Source organism: Schistocerca serialis, chromosome 6 (genome assembly GCF_023864345.2).
Source record: "Schistocerca serialis cubense isolate TAMUIC-IGC-003099 chromosome 6, iqSchSeri2.2, whole genome shotgun sequence".
NCBI lineage: Eukaryota > Metazoa > Arthropoda > Insecta > Orthoptera > Acrididae > Schistocerca > Schistocerca serialis.
The window spans coordinates 635,743,824-635,770,098 of NC_064643.1; the positions used below are offsets into that span (position 1 = coordinate 635,743,824).

Here is a 26,275-nt window from a genome sequence, read left to right on the forward strand (position 1 = left end):
ACGAGTTCGCACACGCTACATTCGGAATTGGGTGGGCAAGAGACTGACTTAACCGCGAACTGTGAGTGCTGCGCCACTTCCTTCTGGGCGCGACGTTTAGGTGGTTCACGAAAATTTTGTATAAACACGATACAATACCGAAGATTATATTATCTATTTATTCGTATGGCTCACACACAGTTTAAAAATACAGGTATATAACATTAGTATTACCATACATAACATAACGGCTGAAAGCAAGGGGAAACTACAGCCGTAATTTTTCCCGAGGGCATGCAGCTTTACTGTATGATTAAATGATGATGGCGTCCTCTTGGGCAGAATATTCCGGAGCTAAAATAGTCCCCCATTCGGATCTCCGGGCCGGCCTTGGTGGCCGAGCGGTTCTAGGCGCTACAGTCTGGAACCGCGCAACCACTTCGGTCGCAGGTTCGAATCCTGCCTCGGGCATGGATGTGTATGATGTCCTTAGGTTAGTTAGGTTTAACTAGTTCTAAGTTCTAGGGGACTGATGACCTTAGAAGTTAAGTCCCATAGTGCTCAGACCCTTTTGAACCATTTTTTCTGATCTCCGGGCGGGGACTACTCAAGAGGACGTCTTTATCAGGAGAAAGAAAACTGGCGTTCTACGGATCGGAGCTTGGAATGTCAGATCCCTTAATCGGGCAGGTACGTTAGAAAATTTAAAAAGGGAAATGGATAGGTTAAAGTTAGATATAGTGGGAATTACTGAAGTTCGGTGGCAGGAGGAACAAGACTTTTGGTCAGGTGAATACAGGGATATAAATACAAAATCTAATAGGAATAATGGATGAGTAGGTTTAATAATGAATAAAAAAAATAGGAGTGCGGTAAGCTACTACAAACAGCATAGTGAACGCATTATTGTGGCCAAGATAGACACGAAGCCCACGCCTACTACAGTAGTACAAGTTTATATGCCAACTAGTTCTGTAGACGATGAAGAAATTGATGAAATGTATGATGAAATAAAAGAAATTATTCAGGTAGTGAAGGGAGACGAAAATTTAATAGTCTTGGGTGACTGGAATTCGATAGTAGGAAAAGGAAGAGAAGGAACCGTAGTAGGTGAATATGGATTGGGGCTAAGAAATGAAAGAGAAAGCCGCCTGGTAGAATTTTGCACAGAGCATATCTTAATCATAGCTAACACTTGGTTCAAGAATCATGAAAGAAGGTTGTATACATTGAAGAACCCTGGAGATACTAGAAGGTTTTAGATAGACTATATAATGGTAAGACAGAGATTTAGGAAGCAGATTTTAAATTGTAAGACATTTCCAGGGGCAGATGTGGACTCTGACCACAATCTATTGGTTATGAACAGTAAATTTAAACTGAAGAAACTGCAAAAAGGTGAGAATTAAAGGAGATGGGACCTGGATAAACTGAAAGAACCAGAGGCTGTACAGAGTTTAAGGGAGACCATAAGGGAACAGCCGGCCGCGGTGGCCGTGCGGTTCTAGGCACTTCAGTCCGGAACCGCTTGACTGCTGCGGTCGCAGGTTCGAATCCTGCCTCGGGCATGGATGTGTGTGATGTCCTTAGATTAGTTAGGTTTAATTAGTTCTAAGTTCTAGGGGACTGATGACCTCAGATGTTGAGTCCCATAGTGCTCAGAGCCATTTGAACCATAAGGGAACAATTGACAGGAATGGGGGAAAGAAATACAGTAGAAGAAGAATGGGTAGCTTTGAGGAATGAAATAGTGAAGGCAGCAGAGAATCAAGTAGGTAAAAAGACGAGGGCTAGTAGAAATCCTTGGGTAACAGAAGAGATACTGAATTTAATTGATGAAAGGAGAAAATACAAAGATGCAGTAAGTGAAGCAGGCAAAAAGGAATACAAACGTCTCAAAAATGAGATCGACAGGAAGTGCAAAATGGCCAAGCAGTGATGGCAAGAGAACAAATGTAAGGATGTAGAGGCTTATCTCACGAGGGGTATGATAGATACTGCCTACAGGAAAATTAAAGAGACCTTTGGAGAGAAGAGAATGACTTACATGATTATCAAGAGCTCAGATGGAAACCCGGTTCTAAGCAAAGAAGGGAAAGCAGAAAGGTGGAAGGAGTATGTAGAGGGTCTATGCAGGGGCGATGTGCTTGAGGACAATATTATGGAAATGGAAGAGGTGGTAGATGAAGATTAAATTGGAGATATGATACTGCGTGAAGAGTTTGACAGAGCACTGAAAGACCTAAGTCGAAACAAGGCCCCGGGAGTAGACAACATTCCATTAGAACTAGTGACAGCCTTGGGAGAGCCAGTCCTGACAAAACTCTACCATCTGGTGAGCAAGATGTATGAGACAGGCGAAATTCCCTCAGACTTCAAGAAGAATATAATAATTCCAATCCCAAAGAAAGCAGGTGAAAATTACCGAACAATCAGTTTAATAAGTCACAGCTGCAAAATACTAACGCGAATTCTTTACATACGAATGGGAAAACTGGTAGAAGCCGACCTCGGGAAAGATCAGTTTGGATTCCGTAGAAATGTTGGAACACGTGAGGCAATACTGACCCTACGATTTATCTTAGAAGAAAGATTAAGGAAAGGAAAACACGTTTCTAGCATTTGTAGACTTAGAGAAAGCTTTTGATAATGTTGACTGGAATACGGTCTTCCAAAATCTGAAGGTGGCATGAGTAAAATACAGGGAGCGAAAGGCAATTTGTACAGAAACCAGATGGCAGTTATAAGAGTCGAGGGACATGAAAGGGAAGCAGTGGTCAGGAAGGGAGTGAGACAGGGTTGTAGCCTCTCCCCGATGCTATTCAATCTGTATATTGAGCAAGCAGTAAAGGAAACAAAAGAAAAGTTCGGAGTAGGTATTAAAATCCATGAGAAGAAATAAAAACTTTGAGGTTCGCCGATGACATTGTAATTCTGTCAGAGACAGCAAAGGACTTGGAAGAGCAGTTGAACGGAATGAACAGTGTCTTGAAAGGAGGGTATAAGATGAACATCAACAAAAGCGAAACGAGGATAATGGAATGTAGTCGCATTAAGTCGGATGATGCTGAGGGAATTAGATTAGGAAATGAGACACTTAAAGTAGTAAAGGAGTTGTGCTATTTGGGGAGCAAAATAACTGATGATGGTCGAAGTAGAGAGGATATATTATGTAGACTGGCAATGGCAAAGAAAGCGTTTCTGAAGAAGAGAAATTTGTTAACATCGAATTTAGATTAACGAGTAAGTGTCAGGAAATCATTTCTGAAAGTATTTGTATGGAGTGTGGCCATGTATGGAAGTGAAACATGGGCGATAAATGGTTTGGACAAGAAGAGAATAGAAGCTTTAGAAATGTGGTGCTACAGAAGAATGCTGAATATTAGATGGGTAGATCACATAACTAATGGGAGGTGTTGTATAGAATTGGGGAGAAGAAGAGTTTGTGGCAAAACTTGACAAGAAGTAGGGATCGGTTGGTAGGACATGTTCTGAGGCATCAAGGGATCACCAATTTAGTACTGCATGGCAGCGTGGAGGGTAAAAATCGTAGAGGGAGACCAAGAGATGAATACACTAAGCAGATTCAGAAGGATGTAGGCTGCAGCAGGTACTGGGAGATGATGAAGCTTGCACAGGATAGAGTAGCATGGAGAGCTGCATCAAACCAGTCTCAGGACTGAAGACCTCAACAACAACAACAACATGAATATGACAATACAAAATCATGAGGTAGCTCCAACTACCCTAGGAGGAATGCAAGGTGCATTCACCTCTAATGTGGCTGATTGTCTGGTTCGGAACCCCACAGTCACAAACCGGAGACTCTGTAGCGCCCCATTTGTAAATAGAGAGTCTGCGCATCGTCCTTGCCTGGTGCGAGCTCTGTTCAATTTGACCCACGGTTTCCTGCCGAGTTCTGTGCCAGCAGCATCACAGTCATACCTTCGGAACCACTCACTCACTAAACATCATCTCATTTGTCACTACACCTGTGAAAGATACGAAGACAACGTTTTCACACGTAATAATTACGAAGTCAGAGTGTATTTCGTTTTTGCATTTTTTCTATTATCAAGTCATACAGCCATCCTCTATTTTTCAACTAAAATTGTTTTTAGGATATAAAATACCGTGTCATAAAAAACAAGCGATTGTTTTTGGGTTTCTATGGAGTCATCTGTCGCGTGTGTGTGATGAACAGACAGGAGCACTTCCCTTTCAGTGGAGAGAAGCGAACGGCCATATTACACACATATTACACCGTGTAATTTGTGACAAAACACAGCTAAGTCAATAACGCTTTTTGATTAAATAGAAAGATATGCACACCGCCATTCTACAACTATTCTTATACGCTGATAACTTCCACAGCGTTTCAGTTAGCGAAATAAAACCTGAGTCTTCACATTCTCAATAAAAAAGGGGCGAAGACGAAATATACTGTGCTCGCGCAGACGCTACTTACAGATCGAACATACATACAGCATGTTCCAAAATCCTGTGGTCGAAGCGACCAAGCGGATGTCATACCTTATACTTCTTTATCGCTCTTACTGACACGGAAAGTTTTTAATCAACTTTGGAACTGCTATAAGATTATTTTTTATTATGGTCATTGTGAATGATTCAAGTCTTAGTCTCCAGCAAGTTTTACTGGTATTCGTATTACAGATTTTTTATACTGTATGCCATAATTAACAACATAGTGAAAATTATACAAGCATTCACAATTTTTTGAGTGTACGTACAGATCAAGAGATGAGTCACAAGTACCGCTAGAAAAGTACGAGGAGAGTAAGGGCGTCAGGAAATGGCGTTTCCATTGAAAATATTAAAATCACAGGCAGAGTAATATAAAAGGTACTTTTGAGATTATTCACAGAATGCGTCGAACGACAATTCCCCATGATTGGAAGGATACAGTACTATTCTACTTAACAAGAACTGAGACAAAATATAGACCTGCCAGACATATTTACGTCTTGAACAAGATGTTTACTAAAAATACCACACAGCGTGTAGAAAAACGCTATGTTTACCAGCAAAGGAACTGGGTGGCTTTAGAAGTGGATGTAGAGCTAGTGACTTCTTGTAAATCATCAACGAAATTTTAGTACGGAACGCTGAATGTAAGTCTGCGAGCCAGAGATTTTGAGTAAGATACCACTCAGTTTCCACTAAATCTGACCTAAACAGCCCTCGAGAAAGAAAACAGTGATGCAATAAATATTAGTCTGCATGAGAATATATACAGTGCCACAGTTTCCAAAAATTTAATCGGGATAGTGAAAAGTTCAAAATTGAAAGACGTGTTAGGGAAGGAGATCCAATGTCACGAATACTATTGTCGGGAGCCAAAAATGACATTATAAACTCCCCTAACTGGGAAAAAGAAATTCGTGTAAATGGAGCACACAAAAACCACTTTCGTTTTGCGGATGATGCTGTAATATTCACCTCTACTGCACATAAATTTCAACACCGCATCGAGGAACTTAATAGAGCAAGTTTCATGGTAGACCCGAATATCAGTTAGAATAAGACAAAGATAATGTACAGACCACATACAAAAAATAAAATAGACAAATTAACAATGACGTCATAGGATGAGCTGATGTGTTTTTTATTAGGGCCGTTGAAAATAACTGAACGAACAACCTAGGAAATAAACAGAAGAGTAAGAAAAAGGTGTATATTGGGAATTACTAGTATAGACAGAAAAACAAAATAAACTGATCAGGAAACGTTGGACCACGGGTGGGCAGCAGACGGTCTGCGAGCCGCTCCGGTCCGCGAATCGTTTCAATCCGGCCCTTAGATGAAATTCCAGACGAACACAAAATGAATGTACTCTCTCAAAAGCACGTGTTTTGAAGCATAATTTGATAGCGTGGCGTGTCGGAAAATGGGCACCAATCATATGGGTGCGTTTCCCCATAATCATTGACGTCACGACTGATCTTATTCGCTAGAAGCAGTGCCGTCGTGTCGTGACGAGACGGCTAGCGAGCTTAAGGATGTATGTGACTCAGGTCAGCGGGTCAGCGAAGATTGGCCATCCCTCCACTAGTCCAGAGACACTAAGTAACATCACGGAGGGCAAAAAGCAGAGTTTCTGTGATTGCGCACTATGCGACGTGGAGCCGACAGTTACAGTTTTTCTCGTTTATGGCTGAAGTCAATCACTAATTTCAACCACTGAATTACTTCTATAAGTACTGACCATGTAGCAGTACAGTTAATTTCTCCGAAATTCCCACTATTAAGGCAATATTAATGTACATATATTGATAGAAATAATATGGAAATAGGAGTTGAATGGTAAGTATAATAAGTGTTTTGACACTGAGTATCACATAACGTTACCACTACCTACAACGTTGTTTCGTGGAACATTTCGTGATTTTAGAGAATAATCAGTAACTGTCTATGTGCCGATGGCTATAATTTTTACATTTATCCAGCTGAAAGGGTAACAAACAGTTTGAAACACTGTACTGACAGTTCTTTCTTTTTTCAAATGACAGAATTACAGTTCTTCAGTGAATTAATGTTTTTCTTGGAGTGTGAGGCATTTATTTCACTGCCTCAACAAGAGTAAATCATGAAATATTGGTTTGGAGATCCCTCATCAATACTTTTGAAATGTTCTGTTATTCTGTCATAAAAGTGACATCCATTTCTGTCCATAATGTCCGGTTATTACGCAAAATAAGGGTTTATGTTTTACGACGTTTGCTCAATCCAGAGCAGATACTGAAACAATGTCAAGGTAAGACACATGTGATATTAGAAAACTCTGGTGGTGAGTTAGATGTTAACATTCTGTCGTCTCAAAATCTTCATCGTTCATCGGGTTTTACATTTGAGAATCAATACAAACCCTAAATTTCGACTCATGGGCATCTCTCTGCAAGGATTTTGAAATATGCTTGCTACAAAGCTTCGCATAGTCGTTTGGTTTAAAATGCAGCTCCCTCAAGGACGGTGTTCAGTGACAGCAGGATATAATATATGCGTAATGAGGGTCTTCAAGTGACTGTAGCACTTGTCACGGTCATCGGCGATCAAATGGTGCTCAGGAGACCTGTCTGCGCATTTTCTGTTTTGTCTTTTCGGGCAGCAAAAGTGCTAACATTAGAGGTGAACAGTGTTTAAACTTTCATGAACAACCATTCAACACAAATGAGTACACACTATTGATTAACAGCTTCAGCCATTTGAACGGGTTCTCATTGGGGGCCTCGGGGACGCTGGTTGGGCGTTTCGACGGATTGCTACATATGTTGTGAACAATGTATCAGTGGTGTGTCGCTACTTTCAACGGTAGTCTGCGGAACATTCTCACACGTGTAGACCAAGTTCTGACGTCCGCGTAGGACACCAAAAATCATCCAGAGAGAAAATCAGGACACATATTACACCTGCGTGTCGTCAGGGATCACTGGTAACTGTCTACTTGCAGCAGGAATAAGAAAACGTGTGCCTCTACCCAGGCTACGATTCACACCACGACACCGCCAAGCATGCCTACTCTGGTGTCGTGAAAGAGGTGACTGGGGAGTGGTATGGCTCTCTGTTGTCTTCAGTGATGGTGATCAAAAGTATCCGGACACCTGACTGAAAATGACTTACAATTTCGTGGCGCCCTCCGTCGGTAATGCTGGAATTCAATATGCTGTTGGCCCACCCAGAGCCTTGATGACAGATTCCACTCTCGCACGCATAAGTTCAATCAGGTGCTGGAAGGTTTTTTGGGGAATGTCAGCCCATTCTTCATGGAGTGTTGCACCGAGGAGAAGTGAGGCATGGCACGAAGTCAGCGTTCCAAAACATCCCAAACGTGTTCTACAGGATTCTGGTCAGGACTCCGTGCAGACCGGTCCATTACAGGGATGTTATTGGCGTGTAACCACTCCGCCACAGGCTGTACGTTATAAACAGGTGCTCGATCGTGTTGAAAGATGCAATCGCCATCCCCGAATTGCTCTTCAACAGAGGGCAGCAAGAAGGTGCTTAAAACATCATTGTAGGCCTCTGCTGTGATAGTGCCACGCAAAACAACTAGGGGTGCAAGCCCCCTCCATGAAGAACACGACCACACCGTAACACCACCGCTTCCGAATTTTACTGTTGGCACCACATACGCTGCCAGATGACGTTCACCGGGCATTCGCCACACCCACACCCTGCCATCGGATCACCACATTGTGTACCTTGATTCGCCACTCCACACAACGTTTTTCCGATGTTCAATCGTCCAATGTTTAAGCTCCTTACACGATGTGAGGCGTCGTTTGGCATTCACCGGCGTGATGTGTGGCTTCAGCCGCTCGACCATGAGATCCAACTTTTCTCACCTCCCGCCTAACTGTCATAGTACTAGCAGTGTATCCTGATGCAGTTTGGAATTGCTGTGTGATGGTGTGGATAGATGTCTGCCTATTACACATTAAGACCCTCTTCAACTGTCGGCGGTCTCTGTCAGTCAACAGACGAGGTCGGCCTGTACGCTTTTGTGCTGTACGTGTCCCTTTACGTTTCCACTTCACTATCACATCGGAAACAATCTGCCTAGGGATGTTTAGGAGTGTGGAAATCTCGCGTACAGACATATGACACAAGTGACACCTAATCACCTGACCACGTTCAAAGTCCGTGAGTTTCGCGGAGCGCCCCATTCTGCTCTCACGATGTCTAATGAATACTGAGGTCAATGATATGGAGTACCTGGCAGTAGGTGGCAGCACAATGCACCTAATACGAAAAACGTATTTTTTTGGGGTGTCCGGATACTTTTGATCACATAGTGTATGTTCTGTGTGCAAGCGAGTGATGGACGTACAAGAGTATGGCGTAGACCTGGTGACCTGCCTGTTCCAGACTGCATTCGCCCACGACTCACAGATCTCATGGTGTATAGGGGGCCAGCAGTTACAATTCGCGCTCGCATTTGATGTCGCTGCAAGGTAAAGAAGCCGGCGTCCGGTACACTGCACTGGTTGTTATCCTCGCGGTACTGCCATTTCTTTGACAGGGAGGCGAAGTGCTTCTTCAGCTGGACAATGCATGTCCATATCCGGTTGCTGCGACGCAACATGCTGTTCCTGATGTACAACTACTGCCCTGCTCAGCAACATCACGAGATCTCTCGCCAACTGAACATGTATAGGACATGACTAAGTGGGAACTTACTGCTTCTCCAGGGCCTGCAAGAACAATTGCCGAATTGCAACAAAAGGCGTGAAGTGCTTGGGCAACCTATCGGAGGGAGCCATTTGGCACCTCTAAGAACGTTTACATGCGAGAATACACGCCTGAGTTGTCGGCTGAGAGAGCCACACTGTGTACAGATGCGACTATATGGGCACCCTTTTCGGAGACATGTGCCTTACATTGGGTCTCATTTTGTCGTCATGTAATTCTACAATGATACGTGTTTTTCCAGTAGTGTGTTTCACAAATTTCGGCATGTAGTTTTACGAGGTATACTTATAATGACCATTCATTTCGTAATATTAAGGCGCAACTAAATACTCTCAAACAGAACGTTATTTGAATTTTCTTGGTAACAAAGTTACTCCTTAGCTTCAGCCAGTAAAAAAGTTCACTGGTTTAATCTTGAGAAATACGTTCTCATTTTTATATTTTTTTAATACTAATTTAGTCCGTAGTTCGTGGTCTTGCGGTAGCGTTCTCGCTTCCAGGGCACGGGGTCCCGGGTTCGATTCCCGGTCGGGTCAGGGATTTTCGCTGCCTCGAGATGACTGGGTGTTGTTGTGTTATCTTCATCATCATTATCATTCATCCCCATTACGGTCGGAGGAAGGCAATAGCAAACCACCTCCGCTACGACCTTGCCTAGTCGGCGGTGCGGGTCTCCCGCATCGTTCCCTACGCTCCTCGGAGTATGGGACCTCATCATTATCATCATCATCATCATCATCATCATCATAGTAATTTAGGTACCTGCGAAATGAAATATTACTTCTTTCCACATATCTTTCGGCGCAATCAAACGTTGCACAATATTATACCATTGTGGTAAAGAAACTTTTAAAGAAAAAATACAATTAAGATAAACTGAACAGTATTCCAGAAGTCACCTGCAAATAGATATGCCAGTAGTCAGCTGATCGAGGTGTTTGGTTTCAGGATAATGACGTCACGCACGATCTGTATAACTTGTGGCCTGGGCAAGAAACAGGTGGAAATGGAAGACGTAATTACAATTGTAATGAAAATGACATGCAGGAGTAACATGTACGCGTCGAACTGAAGACCGTAATATATACAGGGTGTCTCTCCTACGAATCGTCTGGCGAATTTTCTGTGGTGTCTCGGCAGATATTTGCAATTTAGTTTTTGCAATGTGTAGTTGGAGTGAGCCCAGACAGTGCTGATCACTACTTTTATAGGACGGCCAGTGCCGACGGAAAGCGTCGGTTTCTTTCCCGTAACAAACAAAATGATTTTTAAAGCTGAAACTTGATAGAACGGTCCCAGATCAGCGCAGTGCAATATTTGTTTTATCAGTGTGTATTAACAGGAACCGTAAAACGCGAAGAGTAAACAGCAATACAACAGCGACTCAGCAGCGTTGCATGTTTGGCGGCAGCAGCCAGGGCGGTGTCGTCGTTGCTGGAGCAATGGTTATTCTGCCGTGTTTTATGGCCCCTGTTAATACATACGATAAAACAAATGTTGCACTGCCCCTGATGTGGGACCGCTCTATTGAATTTCCGCTTCAAAAATTATTTTGTTTGTAACAGGAAACAAACCGACGCTTTCCGTCAACACTGCGTCACATGAAACACGTGACGAGCAGTATATGTTTGGGCTGACTCCAGCTACACAAAGCATAAACGAAGTTGCAAATATCTGCTGAAACACCAGAGAAATGCGCCTGACCACTTTTAGGAGCGACACCGTGTATAAATGTCATTTGATGCCCTTCATCCAGCAGTGGGTGTCAGACGGCTGATGGTGGCGCCTTTATGGTCACCGATACATTACCCTGTGTTAGTCGTAATAAAACGAGACACTACAGTCATACGCAGCAGCTAGACGGGTACAAACTCCGCATAAGGGATACGTTTCAGTGTCAACTTCACACTACGTCGTTGTATTACGAGACAATACAAAATACAGCGCAACCGATGCGGGAGCTATACGTGCCATGTGATCAGATCTAGACACATCGAGGTTCTAAATCGTCGTTACCTCATCGCACATGCATGGAGAGAAGTCCAAGGTAAGGTCGTAGCTGTCATGCGCAATGGCTTATTCTTAATGTCATTCGATTCATTACCGGTGAGGGAGGGAAACAGTGACACTTGAAGCATGAGACGACGGAACGTGCTTGCACAATGCCAAAATTGATTAAGTGGGTGTGGTGCAAATTATGCAAGGAGTGAACAAAAAGAACAACAATCGCTGCGCTAAACATCGTCGATAACTGTGAGCAACCAAAGAGGCTATTATTCCGCAGTGTATTCTAAGTAAAATGTAAAAGATGTTTCGTCAGGGTCTTGTTCGCTATGAGCAGACTTTTATCTTTCAGTATTTCAATATTCATCACTTGTAAGTGCCGCAGTCAGTCACTGGCGAACTAATATCCACATCCGTAAATACACTTTTAAATGAGGAATTCAACACTTTGGCTTTCTCGTCACTTTTAGCTTTCAATGCTGCACCGATCCACGGTGGATTGGCTGGAAGGTTGGTCGTGAAGAGTAAGCACGAAACATAACCACACCAGACAAAAAATTAATCACTCACAGGAGAAATCATGCTAATACCATGTGCCGCTTTTAACCTTGGTATTGGGCTCCACAAGTTTCTTCAGGTATGAGATATCCATCTCAAGCCATTCATTCATGATTTGACCACGTAGAGGTATCAAATCCCGAGCCCGCAGCTCGTGGTCGTGCGGTGGCGTTCTCGCTTCCCACGCCCGGGTTCCCGGGTTCGATTCCCGGCGGGGTCAGGGATTTTCTCTGCCTCGTGATGGCTGGGTGTTGTGTGATGTCCTTAGATTAGTTAGGCTTACGTAGTTCTAAGTTCTAGGGGACTGATGACCACAGATGTTAAGTCCCATAGTGCTCAGAGCCATTTTTGAAATCCCGAGGATGTTGGCTGCTACATTTCACCAGCTGTTCCAAATAGCCGCAGATATTTTCTGTGGAATTAAGACCGAGTAATGTAGTGCGCCAATGGAGGAGCAGTAGGGTGCTCAAGTGTCCGACAAACCAGGAACAGTAGGAGTGCAAGGCTCTGAAAAAAGCTATCGTCCTCTCACAAGACGGTAGTGTCGACGGCGTACTCCTCGTAACGATGTAAAGGAAAGAGCAACATTTTGTCACCAAAGACCCCGAAATAAACATGTTGGATCATCTTCACGGTAACCTGAATAAGTGAGCCCAAGACATGGTACGAAAAACAACACCAAAACAGCGCAGACTTCTTCCAGCCTGACCTAATTCCTCCACAAAACGTGGGCTACGCACATTAACGGGCTGTCGCTGCAGTACAAACTTCGCATTATATGAGTATAAAAAGAGGCGTCGGATCATACTACACTTCTCCAGTCAGCTACTGTTCACGTTCTGTGTCGTTTGTCCGAAAATGTGCAACTTAGCAAGTCCTGGTGAGCGATGGTCTTTTGCTAGGTACCCGACTCCAGAAGTCCATTCCATGCAGGTCTTTTCGGAATATTCGCCAGGAAAAAAGTCGAGATGGCCGCAGATTCACTGACAGCAGCGATTCCTGCTGAGTTTGAAATCTACTGTCACTGATATGGCGTGCCACTCGTCTCCGGTTGATGTCGTTCAGGATCTTCTCACAGCCGCTGTTTTTATGTCGTGTTACATGGCTGCAAGTGCTATCCCACTCCTTGTTCACATGTTGGACAGTCAGCGTTGATACTCCAACAAATCGGCTAACTTCATTAACGGTGTGGTCACGGTGTCACTTCTCCACACGGACCCACCTCGCTGCAGTGAATCAACACAACCTACTGGCACACACCCGCTACTTCACTAGCACAACTTACACATGGTCTGGTGAGCTTAGTGTGAACAAGATAGAAAAGAAGGAAGCAGGCGGTGGCGGCTGACCTGCTGGAAGAGATGGACGGTGTCGCTGGCGTAGTGGGGGATCTCGTCGCCGCCCTGCAGCACCACGGCCGCGCCCTCGGGCACCCTCGTGTTCTTCCGCAGGCGGTCGCACAGGCGGCGCCGGTTTACCGCGAACAGCTCCATGGGGACGGCCAGCGTGTGGTCGCCCATCATGTACACCGCGCCGGAACCGCGACTGCGAAACAAAACACACCAAAGGGAAAGAAATTATACCTCTGATGTTTGCCAGTACAGCCATCACAAGTGGTACAAGTTAAAGTGATATCGAAACATGGGACTGTAAACTACACTCATGCTCATAAATTAAGGATAATGCTGATACATGGTGAAACAACGTTCTGGTGGGCGGTTTGCGGGTTTAAATCACCTCGGAGTATGACCATGCGGTGCATTTGACCTGCGGTCGTCGCACGGTGGCGCTGGCAGCAGTCCACATGCGCTGAGGTCTGTTGGTGGCTGTCAGAGTACAGTGCAGCGAGTAAGTGTGCAGACTTTTTCAGACGTGGTAATGGTGACTGTGTGTTGAAAATGGCTCAAGGAACACATACTAATGACGTTATGAGGAGTAAAATACTAAGGCGACTGGAGGCTGGTGAAACACAGCAGATCGTAGCACGGGCCCTGCGTGTGCCACAAAGTGTGATCTCAAGATTATGGCAACGATTCCAGCAGACAGGAAACGTGTACAGGCGGTACAGTACAGGACGTCCACAGTGTACAACACCACAAGACTACCGATATCTCACCATCAGTGCCCGCGCACGGCCACGGAGTACTGCAGGTAGCCTTGTTCGGGACCTTACCGCAGCCACTGGAACAGTTGTCTCCAGACACACAGTCTACAGACAACTGAACAGACATGGTTTATTCGTCCGGAGACCTGCAAGGTGCATTCCACCGACCCCTGGTCACAGGAGAGCCTGTAAAGCCTGGTGTCAAGAACACAGTACATGGTCACTGGAACAGCGGTCCCAGGTTATGTTGAAGGACGAGTCCAGGTATAGTGTGAACAGTGATTCTCGCCAGGTTTTCATCTGGCGTGAACCACGAACCAGATACCAACCCCTTAATGTCCTTGAAAGGGACCTGTATGGAGGTCGTGATTTGATGGTGTGGGGTGGGATTATGATTGGAGCACGTACACCCCTGCATGTCTTTGACAGAGGAACTGTAACAGGTCAGGTGTATCGGGACGTCATTTTGCACCAGTATGTCCGCCTTTTCAGGGGTGCAGTGGATCCCACCTTCCTCCTGATTGATGGTAACGCACAGCCACACCGAGCTGCCATCGTGGAGGAGTACTTTCAAACAGAAGATATCAGGTGAATGGAGTGGCCTGCCTGTTCTCAAGGCCTAAACCTCATCGCCGGCGGGTGTGGCAGAGCGGTTCCAAGCGCGTCAGTCTGGAACCGCGCGACCGCTACGGTCGCAGGTTCGAATCCCGCCTCGGGCATGGATGTGTGTGATGTCCTTAGGTTAGTTAGGTTTAAGTAGTTCTAAGTTCTAGGGGACTGATGACCTCAGATGTTAAGTCCCATAGTGCTCAGAGCCATTTGAACCTAAACCCTATCGAGAACGTCTGGGATGTTCTCGGTCCACGTATTGCTGCCGTCTTCAAACTCCCACGACACTTCAGGAGCGCCGACAGGCACTGGTTGAAGAATGGGAGGCTTTACCTGAGCAGCTACTCGACCACCTGATCCAGAGTATGCCAACCCGTTGTGCGGCCATATTGATATCGGGGTACATGCGCAGGAAACAGTGGCATTTTGTAGCACATGTGTGTCGGGACGGTTTTCTCAACTTATCACCAATACCGTGGACTTACAGCTCTGTGTCGTGTGTGTTCCCTATGCTATTAGCGCCAGTTTTGTGTAGTGCCACGTTGTGTGGCACCACATTCTGCAATTATTCTTAATTTATGAGCTTGATTGTAGAACCCTCCCCCATACACACACACACACACACACACACACACACACACACACACACACAATGCACACACAGCTACTGATGAACATCCTAAAATCACGAAATCTTTCATGAAACAATGCTGTACAAAGCGTCAACGGTATGTGACAGTCTCAAACCAACATTCTGAATTAAGTTGCAAATCTGTCCCGGACCAGGATTAGAGTACGGGCCTCCTGCTAACTAGAAAGATGCTCTGACCACTAAGCCATCCGGACACAGTGGTCACTGCAGCAGCAAGGACTATCCTAGCACGCCTCCCGTCAGACCCAAACTCTCAAATTACTAACGTTGTGCCCGATTCTCATAAGAGTTCGAGCATCGTGTGTATCTGCACTGAAGAGATCGTTGGCCTTCTCATCTTACGGATAACAGTCTGCTTTCGGAAGCGGTGGGGCGAGGACGTACGCTGCGTCCCGCCGTGGGCGACCGTGAGCGCTTGCTTGTGTTTACCTTCTCGCGCGAGTTGTATTTGTTCCAAGTTCAGTGCCGCTGTGGCACATACATGGCGCCACGATACGATCAGAATTACCTTCCAACCAGATCACGCGCGTCCTCGAGCCTATGAAATAGAACAGACACGCGACGATCTACGTTTAGATCCGGCGACTGTCGTCGGAATACATTTTTCTATAACGCGAGCATGGTTTATGTTAAAATGATCAGTGCCGAGGTCTCAGATTTAAACATTCTGACGGGCATATCGGTCCAGTGACGGTGGATCATGCAGGACTTTAAAGGTTTTTGAGCTCCCCTTCGAGGTCCCAGAGGAAGTCGTCAAGGACGCCTTCTGACCATATGGCAATGTCATCAGCCACGTTGCAGAAAAGTGGCAAACTTTTTCGACGTATAAGGTCTACAATGTTGTGCGCCAAATTAAACTTGAGCTCAAGAAACATGTGCTGTTTTATTTGAACATCGGTGGCTGTCGTGCAATCATAATGTACGACGGTCAACCACGTACCTGTTCCGGATGTGGGCAGGAAGGCTATGTTCGATCGGGCTGCTTACAACGTAGAATTACGCAGACACCAGTGGGAGACTCCGTTTCTCCGACGGGGACGACAATCCTGCCCCTCACGTACGCTCAGACGATGCAACGGGCGATCGGGCACATCCATCGACGTCAGAAGGACCAAGGGAGGAAGAGGAAGGGGCCGGCCGCGGTGCTCTAGCGGTTCTGGCGCTGCAGTCCGGAACCGCGGGACTGCTACGGTCGCAGGTTCGAATCCTGCCTCGGGCATGGGTATGTGTGATGTCCTTAGGTTAGTTAGGTTTAAGTAGTTCTAAGTTCTAGGGGACTTATGACCTAAGATGTTGAGTCCCATAGTGCTCAGACCCATTTGAACCATTTTTTTTGAAGAGGAAGGACCCCCGATGCCAACCCAGATGTCGCCCCCTCCACAGCAGCAACAGTCCCACGGAATCCAGACGCAACATAACATTCAGGACGAGATGGGCGTGGACGCGAACATTGTCCCGACCGCGGCTTTCCTAGCGGACGGTGATACGACGCTGGATTGCCTCCCGCATTCGGATACGGATATCCACGTTCGAAAGCAACGTTCGCCTCGACGACGCAAGCGACGCCGGCGGACTCTTTCTGACAATTGCCTCCTACACACGGCCGGTCAAGAAGATGACATCTCGTCAGACGGCATGGATGCTGCGCCTGCTAAGGATCTAAGTGGTGTAGACGGTTCGCTTGCCCATACTACGAGTGCCCAGTTACTTCTTGCATCACAGATGCAGCAGGTCGCGTCCATCTCTTCCAAAGGCGACATGTGTGAGAGGGATTTAGGTGCCGATCAGCTACACAGCATCGTGTTGCACGCACTGTGGTCGGACGATGTAGAGGAACTTCTTGGAGAGGGCACGGGTGACAGGAAAGGGGGTGGCATCGGGGATGCCACTCCTAGAGTGAAAGACTGATAAGCTCGGTGGGTCCGGCATCTCTTGCGGTTATCTTCGATTGCCATGGCGTTTACCCAAGCTGAAGAGGCTAGGCAGCAAACGTTTCGCCTTGCCACAATCAATATCAATGCGATAAGGGCACCACACAAACTGACAATGCTACAACGCATGCTCGATGCAGCAGACATCGACGTGGCCCTCTTACCGGAAGTATGTGTCGCTAGTTTCCCTGACTTCTACGGATATACCACCCACATCTCCCACGCCTCTTCTACCGATTGTGGTGTGGCTGTCCTGCTACGGGAAGGCTTCGCGGCTACAGACGTACTGTACCCAACGAGTGCAAGAGCCATGGCCTAACTGTCAACGGTGTATGACTCATCAAGTGCTTCAGGATCAGGGAGATGGAGAGACCGGGCCCGCTTTTTTTCGGAAGATATTACGCGTCTCTGTATGGGCCGCATAGACGATATGGTGATCGGAGGAGATTTTAACTGTACTTTATCTCCGTCTGATCAGCAGCCACATCACGTCCCGTGTGCGGAATTGGAAATGCTAGTGCATGCCCTCCACCTGCTCGACATGTGGCGCCACATCCATGGCCCAGCTCCTGGTTACACCCAGAGCAGAACTCTGGCCCACTGCATTCACCGACCACACAGCCTATATTTGCACCATTGCCCTCCAACCTGCACGTATGTGGCGCAGTAGCCCCCCCTAGCAACTGAACGTCGCCCATCTGGACGAGGCGGCATGTAAAGGTGCTATCGAAGACTCGTGGAACGCGTCCTTACAGCGTCGTGGTCGTTACCGATCGACCCTCAGTTGGTGGATTGAATGTGAAAAGCCTGCTCTTAGGCGCACCTTCATGGTTTACGGCCGGGAAGCGGCGGCAAGGATGAGCAGCACGGAAAACTTTTATTACACCGTCCTCCGGGAATGTCTTGCTATGGAGCCCTCGCCTGACAGGCAGACCATTGTCAATCGCGCGAAAGCGCAGCTCGTCACCTTAGCACGCCATCATTTACAGGGCTCCAATATACGGTCGCGTGCTGCAGACATGCTACAATCAGAAAGGCCATCTACGTACCACGTGTTCTTACAGAGGAGGAAGCGCCGTAGGGCGCTGGTAACCGACATGATAACGGACGACGGTCGACACATGGTAGAACAAGCAGATATAGCAGAAGCCTTCTATGGGCATTACGCTCACCTTTATTCAGCAGTGCCCCCCAGCTCCTGGTTACACCCAGAGCAGAACTCTGGCCCACTGCATTCACCGACCACACAGCCTATATTTGCACCATCGCCCTCCAACCTGCACGTATGTGGCGCAGTAGCCCCCCCTAGCAACTGAACGTCGCCCATCTGGACGAGGCGGCATGTAAAGGTGCTATCGAAGACTCGTGGAACGCGTCCTTACAGCGTCGTGGTCGTTACCGATCGACCCTCAGTTGGTGGATTGAATGTGAAAAGCCTGCTCTTAGGCGCACCTTCATGGTTTACGGCCGGGAAGCGGCGGCAAGGATGAGGAGCACGGAAAACTTTTATTACACCGTCCTCCGGGAATGTCTTGCTATGGAGCCCTCGCCTGACAGACAGACCATTGTCAATCGCGCGAAAGCGCAGCTCGTCACCTTAGCACGCCATCATTTACAGGGCTCCAATATACGGTCGCGTGCTGCAGACATGCTACAATCAGAAAGGCCATCTACGTACCACGTGTTCTTACAGAGGAGGAAGCGCCGTAGGGCGCTGGTAACCGACATGATAACGGACGACGGTCGACACATGGTAGAACAAGCAGATATAGCAGAAGCCTTCTATGGGCATTACGCTCACCTTTATTCAGCAGTGCCCCCTGGTTTGGCGACGTTAGACACCGTTTCTGCACGTGTCCACGGTACAGTTCCACCAGACATGGTACCGACTTTATTGGGAGAAGTGACAGAAGAGGAAGTGCTCGTCACCATTGGTAAAGGTGATCCCCATAAATCACCAGGAATCGACGGACTACCATTAGAGTTCTATCGAGCCTTTAAACAACTGTTGGTACCGTGTTGGGTTGAAACTGGTCAGGAATTGATGTCCCCAGGTATACCGTGCCTGCACCGTTCTTGGAAGGACTGATTGTACCCATCCATAATCCGAAGGGACGGAATTATGTCTGCGATTATCGCCCCTTCACGTTATTGAACAGCGACTTCAAGATCTTTTCGAGGCTGCTATCAGAACGTATTCGCGGCACACTATTGCACGTTCCAGCGATCAGACGTCCTTTGGGGGACTCAACAACATTAGAACTGCGTTATGTCGTTACAGACATCTCATCTCCCTTGCACGGGTGAGACGTTTGCCGGCAGCCCTGGCGTCTATCAACTTTAGCTAGGCTTTTGACCGTGTGAGCCACGCTTTCCTCACGGCCGTTCTACGGTGCATGGAATACCCTACCCCTTTATCACAGTGTTGACACGCCTTCTGCATGGTGCTACTTCTAGAGTTCTTGTTAATGGAAGGATGACGGCACCCATGCCGATCCGCCGATCAGTACGACAGGGATGTCCATTATCTACATTGTTATTTGCATTAGCCTTAGAACCTTTGTTGTGTGGTATCCGAGACAGGCTCACATGGGTACAGTTTGGCGGCTCCATCTCTCGCTGCACCGCATATGCGGATGATTTGATGATCGTCATACGTGGAGTTGCCGATATGGCGGCGGCTTTGGACTGGATGGCTTCTGGTAGCCAAAACAACGTTGACAAGTCCGTCGCCTTGAGCTTCGGGATAGGGCTATCGCAGAAACACATTGCCCCCTTACGCTTCAGTGATACTGTCCGCTGCTTGGGCTTAGATTTCATGAACGACATGCGTCGCGCGACGACGCTCAATTATCGACGCCTTCTTAACAAAATTCGGGCCGGAATTGCAAATCAGCGCTTGTGGTCCCTCAACATCGTCCAGCGGGCGCATTTTGCCAATGTATATCTAGCGTCCCGCATACCGCACGTCGCCCAAACGCTACCCATTCCGAACCCCTTCTCGCGTAGCATTATGGCAGCGCTGGGATACTACGTCAGCGCTGGTATGTTACTGAAGATCAGATACGTATCTCTTACCCTCCCCAAGGAAAAAGGTGGCCTCGGCCTAGTTAATGTACACGACTGGGTCGTTGCCCTGACATTTATGTCTGCTGCGCCGTTGTCCTACAAGCCTCCGGAGTTTGCTTCTGACTGTGCTACGACCTGCTTCACTAAGAGCGCCGGTGCCGCTACAGGACATCCCAGCGCCACCCTTTTATATAGGACCTTTCTATTTAGAACAAAGTTATTCCAGTGTAGCGCTCACGATACCACGCCCCCAACTCGACGCCTGCATTACGACATGCAACCAAAATATCCCGATGTACGGTGGCGCGTAGTGTGGAAGACTGTACACGATGCCATGCTTGATTCCGATGTTGTTTCCAAATGGTACGTAGTCGTTAATGGGAAGCTGGTGACACAAGAACGTCTCTACATTATCCACATGGCAGAATCTCCCAATTGTGTGGGTTGTAATACAGTAGATTCTGACGAGCACCGCCTCAGCTGTGGAGAGGCGGAGCCGGTTTGGCACCTAGTGCGGCAGATGCTGGCTTATCTCTTGCGAGTTACGCCGGAGCATGTATCTGCCGGACGTTATTGTTTCCGGATGAGACATTTTACCAGAACACTCGGACCAACTCCGTCACGTGGATACGTGGACATGCGGTCCTTTACCTCTATCGTGAGGACACAAGAATTTACTTGACTTCTGGCTCTATTTGCAAGAAAGACATCATGCTTTTGCCTGGCATACCAGATATCGATGATGCTTCGCAAACTACCTACGGAGTGCCTTTCACAGCCCGCCGTGTAGCTGGAATGTTCCAGGCAGTGGTAGATGAGGTGAGAACGAAGAGCAAACGATCATACATTGAAATATCTTTATCAGTGGGCGCAGTTGCTGGGAAGCCTGACTACGAAGTGGTAGCTTTCTTTTCATGTTATTTATGTTCACAATCTTCGATGATGTCTTCATTCTGTTTTAGTTTTCCAGGCTTGACTATCCATGACTGTTCGCACATTGATATCTATATGTCCATACTGTACATAACGAAAAAAAAAAGCCTTCCGCACCCTACTAGAAATACCCTTCCCCCACTTCCTTTCATCGTATATTTTGTGGGTTGGCACACACACACGTTAGTCCCGTATAGTATAATTTCTTCACATTTTAGATGGGGTGGTTACTTACAGTTAGGATGGCAACGCCTGAAGAGGCAGAGACACAAGTGGCGGTGCCCAGTAGGGATGGTTGTGATTTTGTTTTATTTCTTTTTGTTGGTACCCCACAAAAATTTAATATAAAACAGCACACCGTCGCACAAAAAAAGATAGCTTAGTGGTCAGAGCATCCGCCTACTAAGCAGGAGATCCGGGTTCGAATCCTGGTCCGGCACAAATTTTCAGCTTTTCTCATTGATTTCAATCAATGCCCACTGGAAACCCATGTCTGTGATTCGTTTGTGTCTTAATTCATAATGGCTGCTGGATCAAAATAGTATTAGAAATAACAGACATCACATATACATCCTTATACTCATATCTTTTGTATCAATAAATGTACATTTAACCGGTCAGACGCCTGCGGCTCAGTTAGAGATTTTATTAATTTAAATTATGTCCGTAAATTCATGTGTTTCATAAAAATACATTATGTTATGTTAGCTGGCTATAAGGCTAGTATTCGGCGGAAGCTTACAAATCAGTCCTTCGATCAATACTTGAATACTTAAATAATGTTCGTCAGTATTTCTAGCAGCATATGTACATTTAAAAAGTCAGAGGCCTGTTGCTCAGTTAGTGGTGATTCTATTAATTTAATGTTATATCTTTAAATTCATGTGTTACACAAAAATACATTACGTCATGTTAGCTGGCTGTAAGGCAAAGTATTCAGCGAAAACTTACAAAACGTCGTTCGACCAATACTTCAATACTTGAATAACGCTCGTCAGTCTAAGATCCATACCAGATAGGACTGATAGCGAAAATAGAGAAAATCCAAAGAAGACGAAGCTTCAAGCGTCACGGGAACGCTCAATGAACTCCAGTGGCAGATGTTGCAAAAGAGGAATTCCGCATCAAGGTATGGTCTACCGTTAAAGTTCCGAGAGCGTAGTTTCTGAAAAAGTCAGCCAATATATTCCTTCCTTCTACACAGATCTCGAGAAAAGGCGGCTTCCGAATTATGAATGTAAATGTAAAAGCCAAACAAGCAAACAAAATATTTTTAAAATCTCAGATATACGTCGAAAATAGTATGGACGATTGAGCACACATACCGAGCGAGGAGGCGAAGTGGTTAGCACACTGGACTCGCATTCGGGAGGACGACGGTTTAAACCCGCGTCCGGCCATCCAGATTTCCCTAAATCGCTCCTTGCATATTCCGAGATGGTACCTTTGAAAGCGCACTGCCAATTTCCTTCCCCATCATCGACAAAAGCGGAGCTTGTGCTCCGTCTCTAATGAGTTCATCGTCGACGGGACGTTAAATCCAATCTTCCTCCCTTCCTTCTTTTAAGCACACATCGGAACTAAAAATTTCTAAAGAAATTTCTTTCTTCGCTTTCCGTTACTCATCTTTCCGTCATCTTCAAACACGATTAGTTTCAAATGAAATAAAGCACAATTCAGTCATCAGCCCCTCGGACCCACGGAGTATTCGGCCTCAACCGGCCGGCGGTGAGGCATCGGATCACACTACACTCCTTCACTTCTGCATTACACTGAGTTTGATTCTTAGAACTGTAGTACTATTCAAAGTTTACTGTTAAAAGGGCTTTATTTACCTAAATTTACTTCGTGTTATTTAACAAAATGGTTCAAATGGCTCTGAGCACTATGGGACTCAACTGCTGAGGTCATTAGTCCCCTAGAACTTAGAACTAGTTAAACCTAACTAACCTAAGGACATCACAAACATCCATGCCCGAGGCAGGATTCGAACCTGCGACCGTAGCGGTCTTGCGGTTCCAGACTGCAGCGCCTTTAACCGCACGGCCACTTCGGCCGGCTGTGTTATTTAACAAACGATAGATCATTAGAAGTTGAAAGCTGATTTCAAGCGGAAAACTGGAGGGCTTTCAACGGAATTGCAAAATTCAATGTGCAAGCTGATTCGCATTAGAAATGAGGGTACTAAAGGAGTTATATGTACGACCATTAATTAAAACTGCAAATAAATTCATATTCTGTCATGTTACACACGTGGACAGTTCCAGAAAACTGTCATCAAATGATAAAAGTAATGTGGATGAAGAAATAGAACAGACAGCATTGCCTTTTCCTTGATTCGAAAAAGAAGAAAGAAAGTGATAATTCTATCAGAATATTCTGTTGTCCAGTAGGTTTCACTGACTTCGCTGGGTCTATTCTCTTACTCTGAAAATGATATATGCACACGCGAGAAGTACATACTTCAGGTAAAAGACAATTTCATGTCTTATTTAAAGTATACCACTCCGCAAATGACAACACGCCGTGCATAAAACTGGAATTTTTCGGGGCTCATACCACGGGTTAACTGATTTGGATAACCCTTGGGATAGGGCCCTTTTGTATACCCACCAGAAGAAACGTCTTAGTGTCACTGTTCTACAGTTCAGGATCATAGTATGAATATTACATACTTCCTCCTCCTTACGCAAATGGAGCAAATCGTTTGGTTCTTTTTGCATTTTATGTCACCTACGGTGGGCCTTAATTGGTTTATGAAGGCACCATTAGCTCATAAGCCAGATCAAAAAAAGTTTTTTTAAACCGCTTTTTTCGTACCAAATGGCTCTGAGCACTATGGGACTTAACTGCAGTGGTCATTAGTCCCCTAGAACTTAGAATTACTTAAACCTAACTAACCTAAGGACATCACACACATCCATGCCCGAGGCAGGATTCGAACCTGCGACCGTAGTGGTCGCGCGGCTCCAGACTGTAGCGCCTAGAACCGCTCGGCCACTCCGGCCGGCTTCGTACCAAAACTGAGGCGCTGATTCCAATACGCGTATGCACAACAAATGGCTGAAATTTTCATGGTACATTCCTAAAATTCCGATCTCGAGCAAACTTGAAAATTTTCTTAATGTCTTTATCCGTTTCGGAGGTACAGAGGTTCAAAGTTACCTTGCATGTACACGTAAAATTCGACGTGAGGCGAAATCTTAGCAATGAATAACCGCTGCAAACTGCTCAAATTTTAACGTTATATTCTCTAAACACTTATCTAAGATTGCCACTTTCCAGTTTTCAAAACTCTTTATCCGTTATTCATAAATATCCCAAAAACATTGTTTTCGAGTATCAAACCTGGGCTGCACATTCCAAGACGGCTGTGCACAGCAAACGGGTGTAATTTTGCTTTTGGGTACCAAAACCGAGTCGCAGATTCCAAGACGGCTATGCACAGCAAATGGGTATATTTTTTATGATATATTGCTAAGATCCCTGTCTCGAACAACGCTGAAACTTTTCTTGATATCTTTATTCGTTTCCTCCTACCGGAGCACAAAAAAGACGAATACGCACCTGTTTCAAATAAAAGACTCTGACTGACAAGTGGGATACCAGCTGTCACATTCTACCTCCGTAGCACCTTAAAAAATTTTCCCAAAAATTTTCGCACGTGAACATATTCCCTATTTTTCATGCTGATAGAGAAGGAGACAGTGGCACTGCAAAAGAGACAGAAAAGTATTAAGTACTGGAAGACAGTAGACAGCGTTTGTGATAGAGAAACAACGAAAGAGACAATATCTGTGAGAGAAAGGGAGGGGTGCGATGGCAGTGGAACATAGCTGACAGTGAAAGAACAGTGCTACGAAAAGACAGGAGACAGTGCCAGAAGGACAAGAATAAAGAGAAGGAGAATTTGGAAGTGGGTGGGAGCCAGTAATAATGAAAGAGTCTATGACAATAGCAACATGGAAAGAGAGACATAATGACAGTGAGAAGATACAGCCATCAGTGGGAAGGAATGAATGAGATACTAGCAGTGAGAGACAACAAGGGGGAGACAGTGACAGTGAGAGAAGAAAGAAGAAGAAGAAGAAGAAGTAGTAGTAGTAACAGTAGTGGCTGGGAGACAGGCAGTGACAGAGACACACAAAGAGATAATGACAGTGAGCTGAGCTGAATAAGTGTGTGAGAATGGGCAAGTGGGAATGAATGGGTATGAGCGACATTCAGCGATGGACTAGTGGGTGTGAGCGAATTACATGTGGGAAAGCTCGTACCACACTTTTCAGGTAGAGTCTTTTAAACAGGAGCATATTCAACTTTTTTGCGCTCCCATAGGAGCATTTTTCCGATGGTTATAAGATATCCCGGCCTAAACTGCTACAGTTCTAAAAAATCTTCCGAGCTGCTATGCGGTTGTATAAAAACCACTCGACCACTGATTAAAATCTCAGAAAATGTTATGATTTGATATCCTACGGGACTATTATTTCGTGGCGCCAGGTTTTCTGGAAAAACTGAAGAAAATATGAAAAATATCGATAGTCTTTAGTGTATTTTATATCAATAATGGGTTATAGTCGAAGATAGTTACCTCGAGAAAACTAAAAATTCGTTCTTTCGTTCCATTATCTCCGATTTTGTGGATCTGTTACAAACGGGAGCTGTTCTTTTTTTTTCCCGTTCACATTTGTACAGGGCTATTACAAATGATTGAAGCGATTTCACAGCTCTACAATAACTTTATTATTTGAGATATTTTCACAATGCTTTGCACACACATACAAAAACTCAAAAAGTTTTTTTAGGCATTCACGAATGTTCGATATGTGCCCCTTTAGAGATTCGACAGACATAAAGCCGATAATCAAGTTCCTCCCACATTCGGCGCAGCATGTCCCCATCAATGAGTTCGAAAGCATCGTTGATGCGAGCTCGCAGTTCTGGTACGTTTCTTGGTAGAGGAGGTTTAAACACTGAATCTTTCACATAACCCCACAGAAAGAAATCGCATGGGGTGAAGTCGGGAGAGCGTGGAGGCCATGACATGAATTGCTGATCATGATCTCCACCACGACCGATCCATCGCTTTTCCAATCTCCTGTTTAAGAAATGCCGAACATCATGATGGAAGTGGGGTGGAGCACCATCCTGTTGAAAGATGAAGTCGGCGCTGTCGGTCTCCAGTTGTGGCATGAGCCAATTTTCCAGCATGTCCAGAGACACGTG

At 45.7% G+C, this 26,275-nt stretch overlaps 1 protein-coding gene across 1 annotated transcript in view; it reads right to left on the reverse strand.

Annotated features, from left to right (window-relative positions):
* LOC126483721 (xaa-Pro dipeptidase) overlaps positions 1-26,275 on the reverse strand; it is a 914,390-nt gene that overhangs the window by 869,662 nt on the left and 18,453 nt on the right. The window contains exon 2 of the mRNA XM_050106824.1: positions 13,101-13,296. Within this exon, the coding sequence (XP_049962781.1) occupies positions 13,101-13,296 (196 nt within the window). The remainder of the gene's footprint in view (positions 1-13,100; positions 13,297-26,275) is intronic.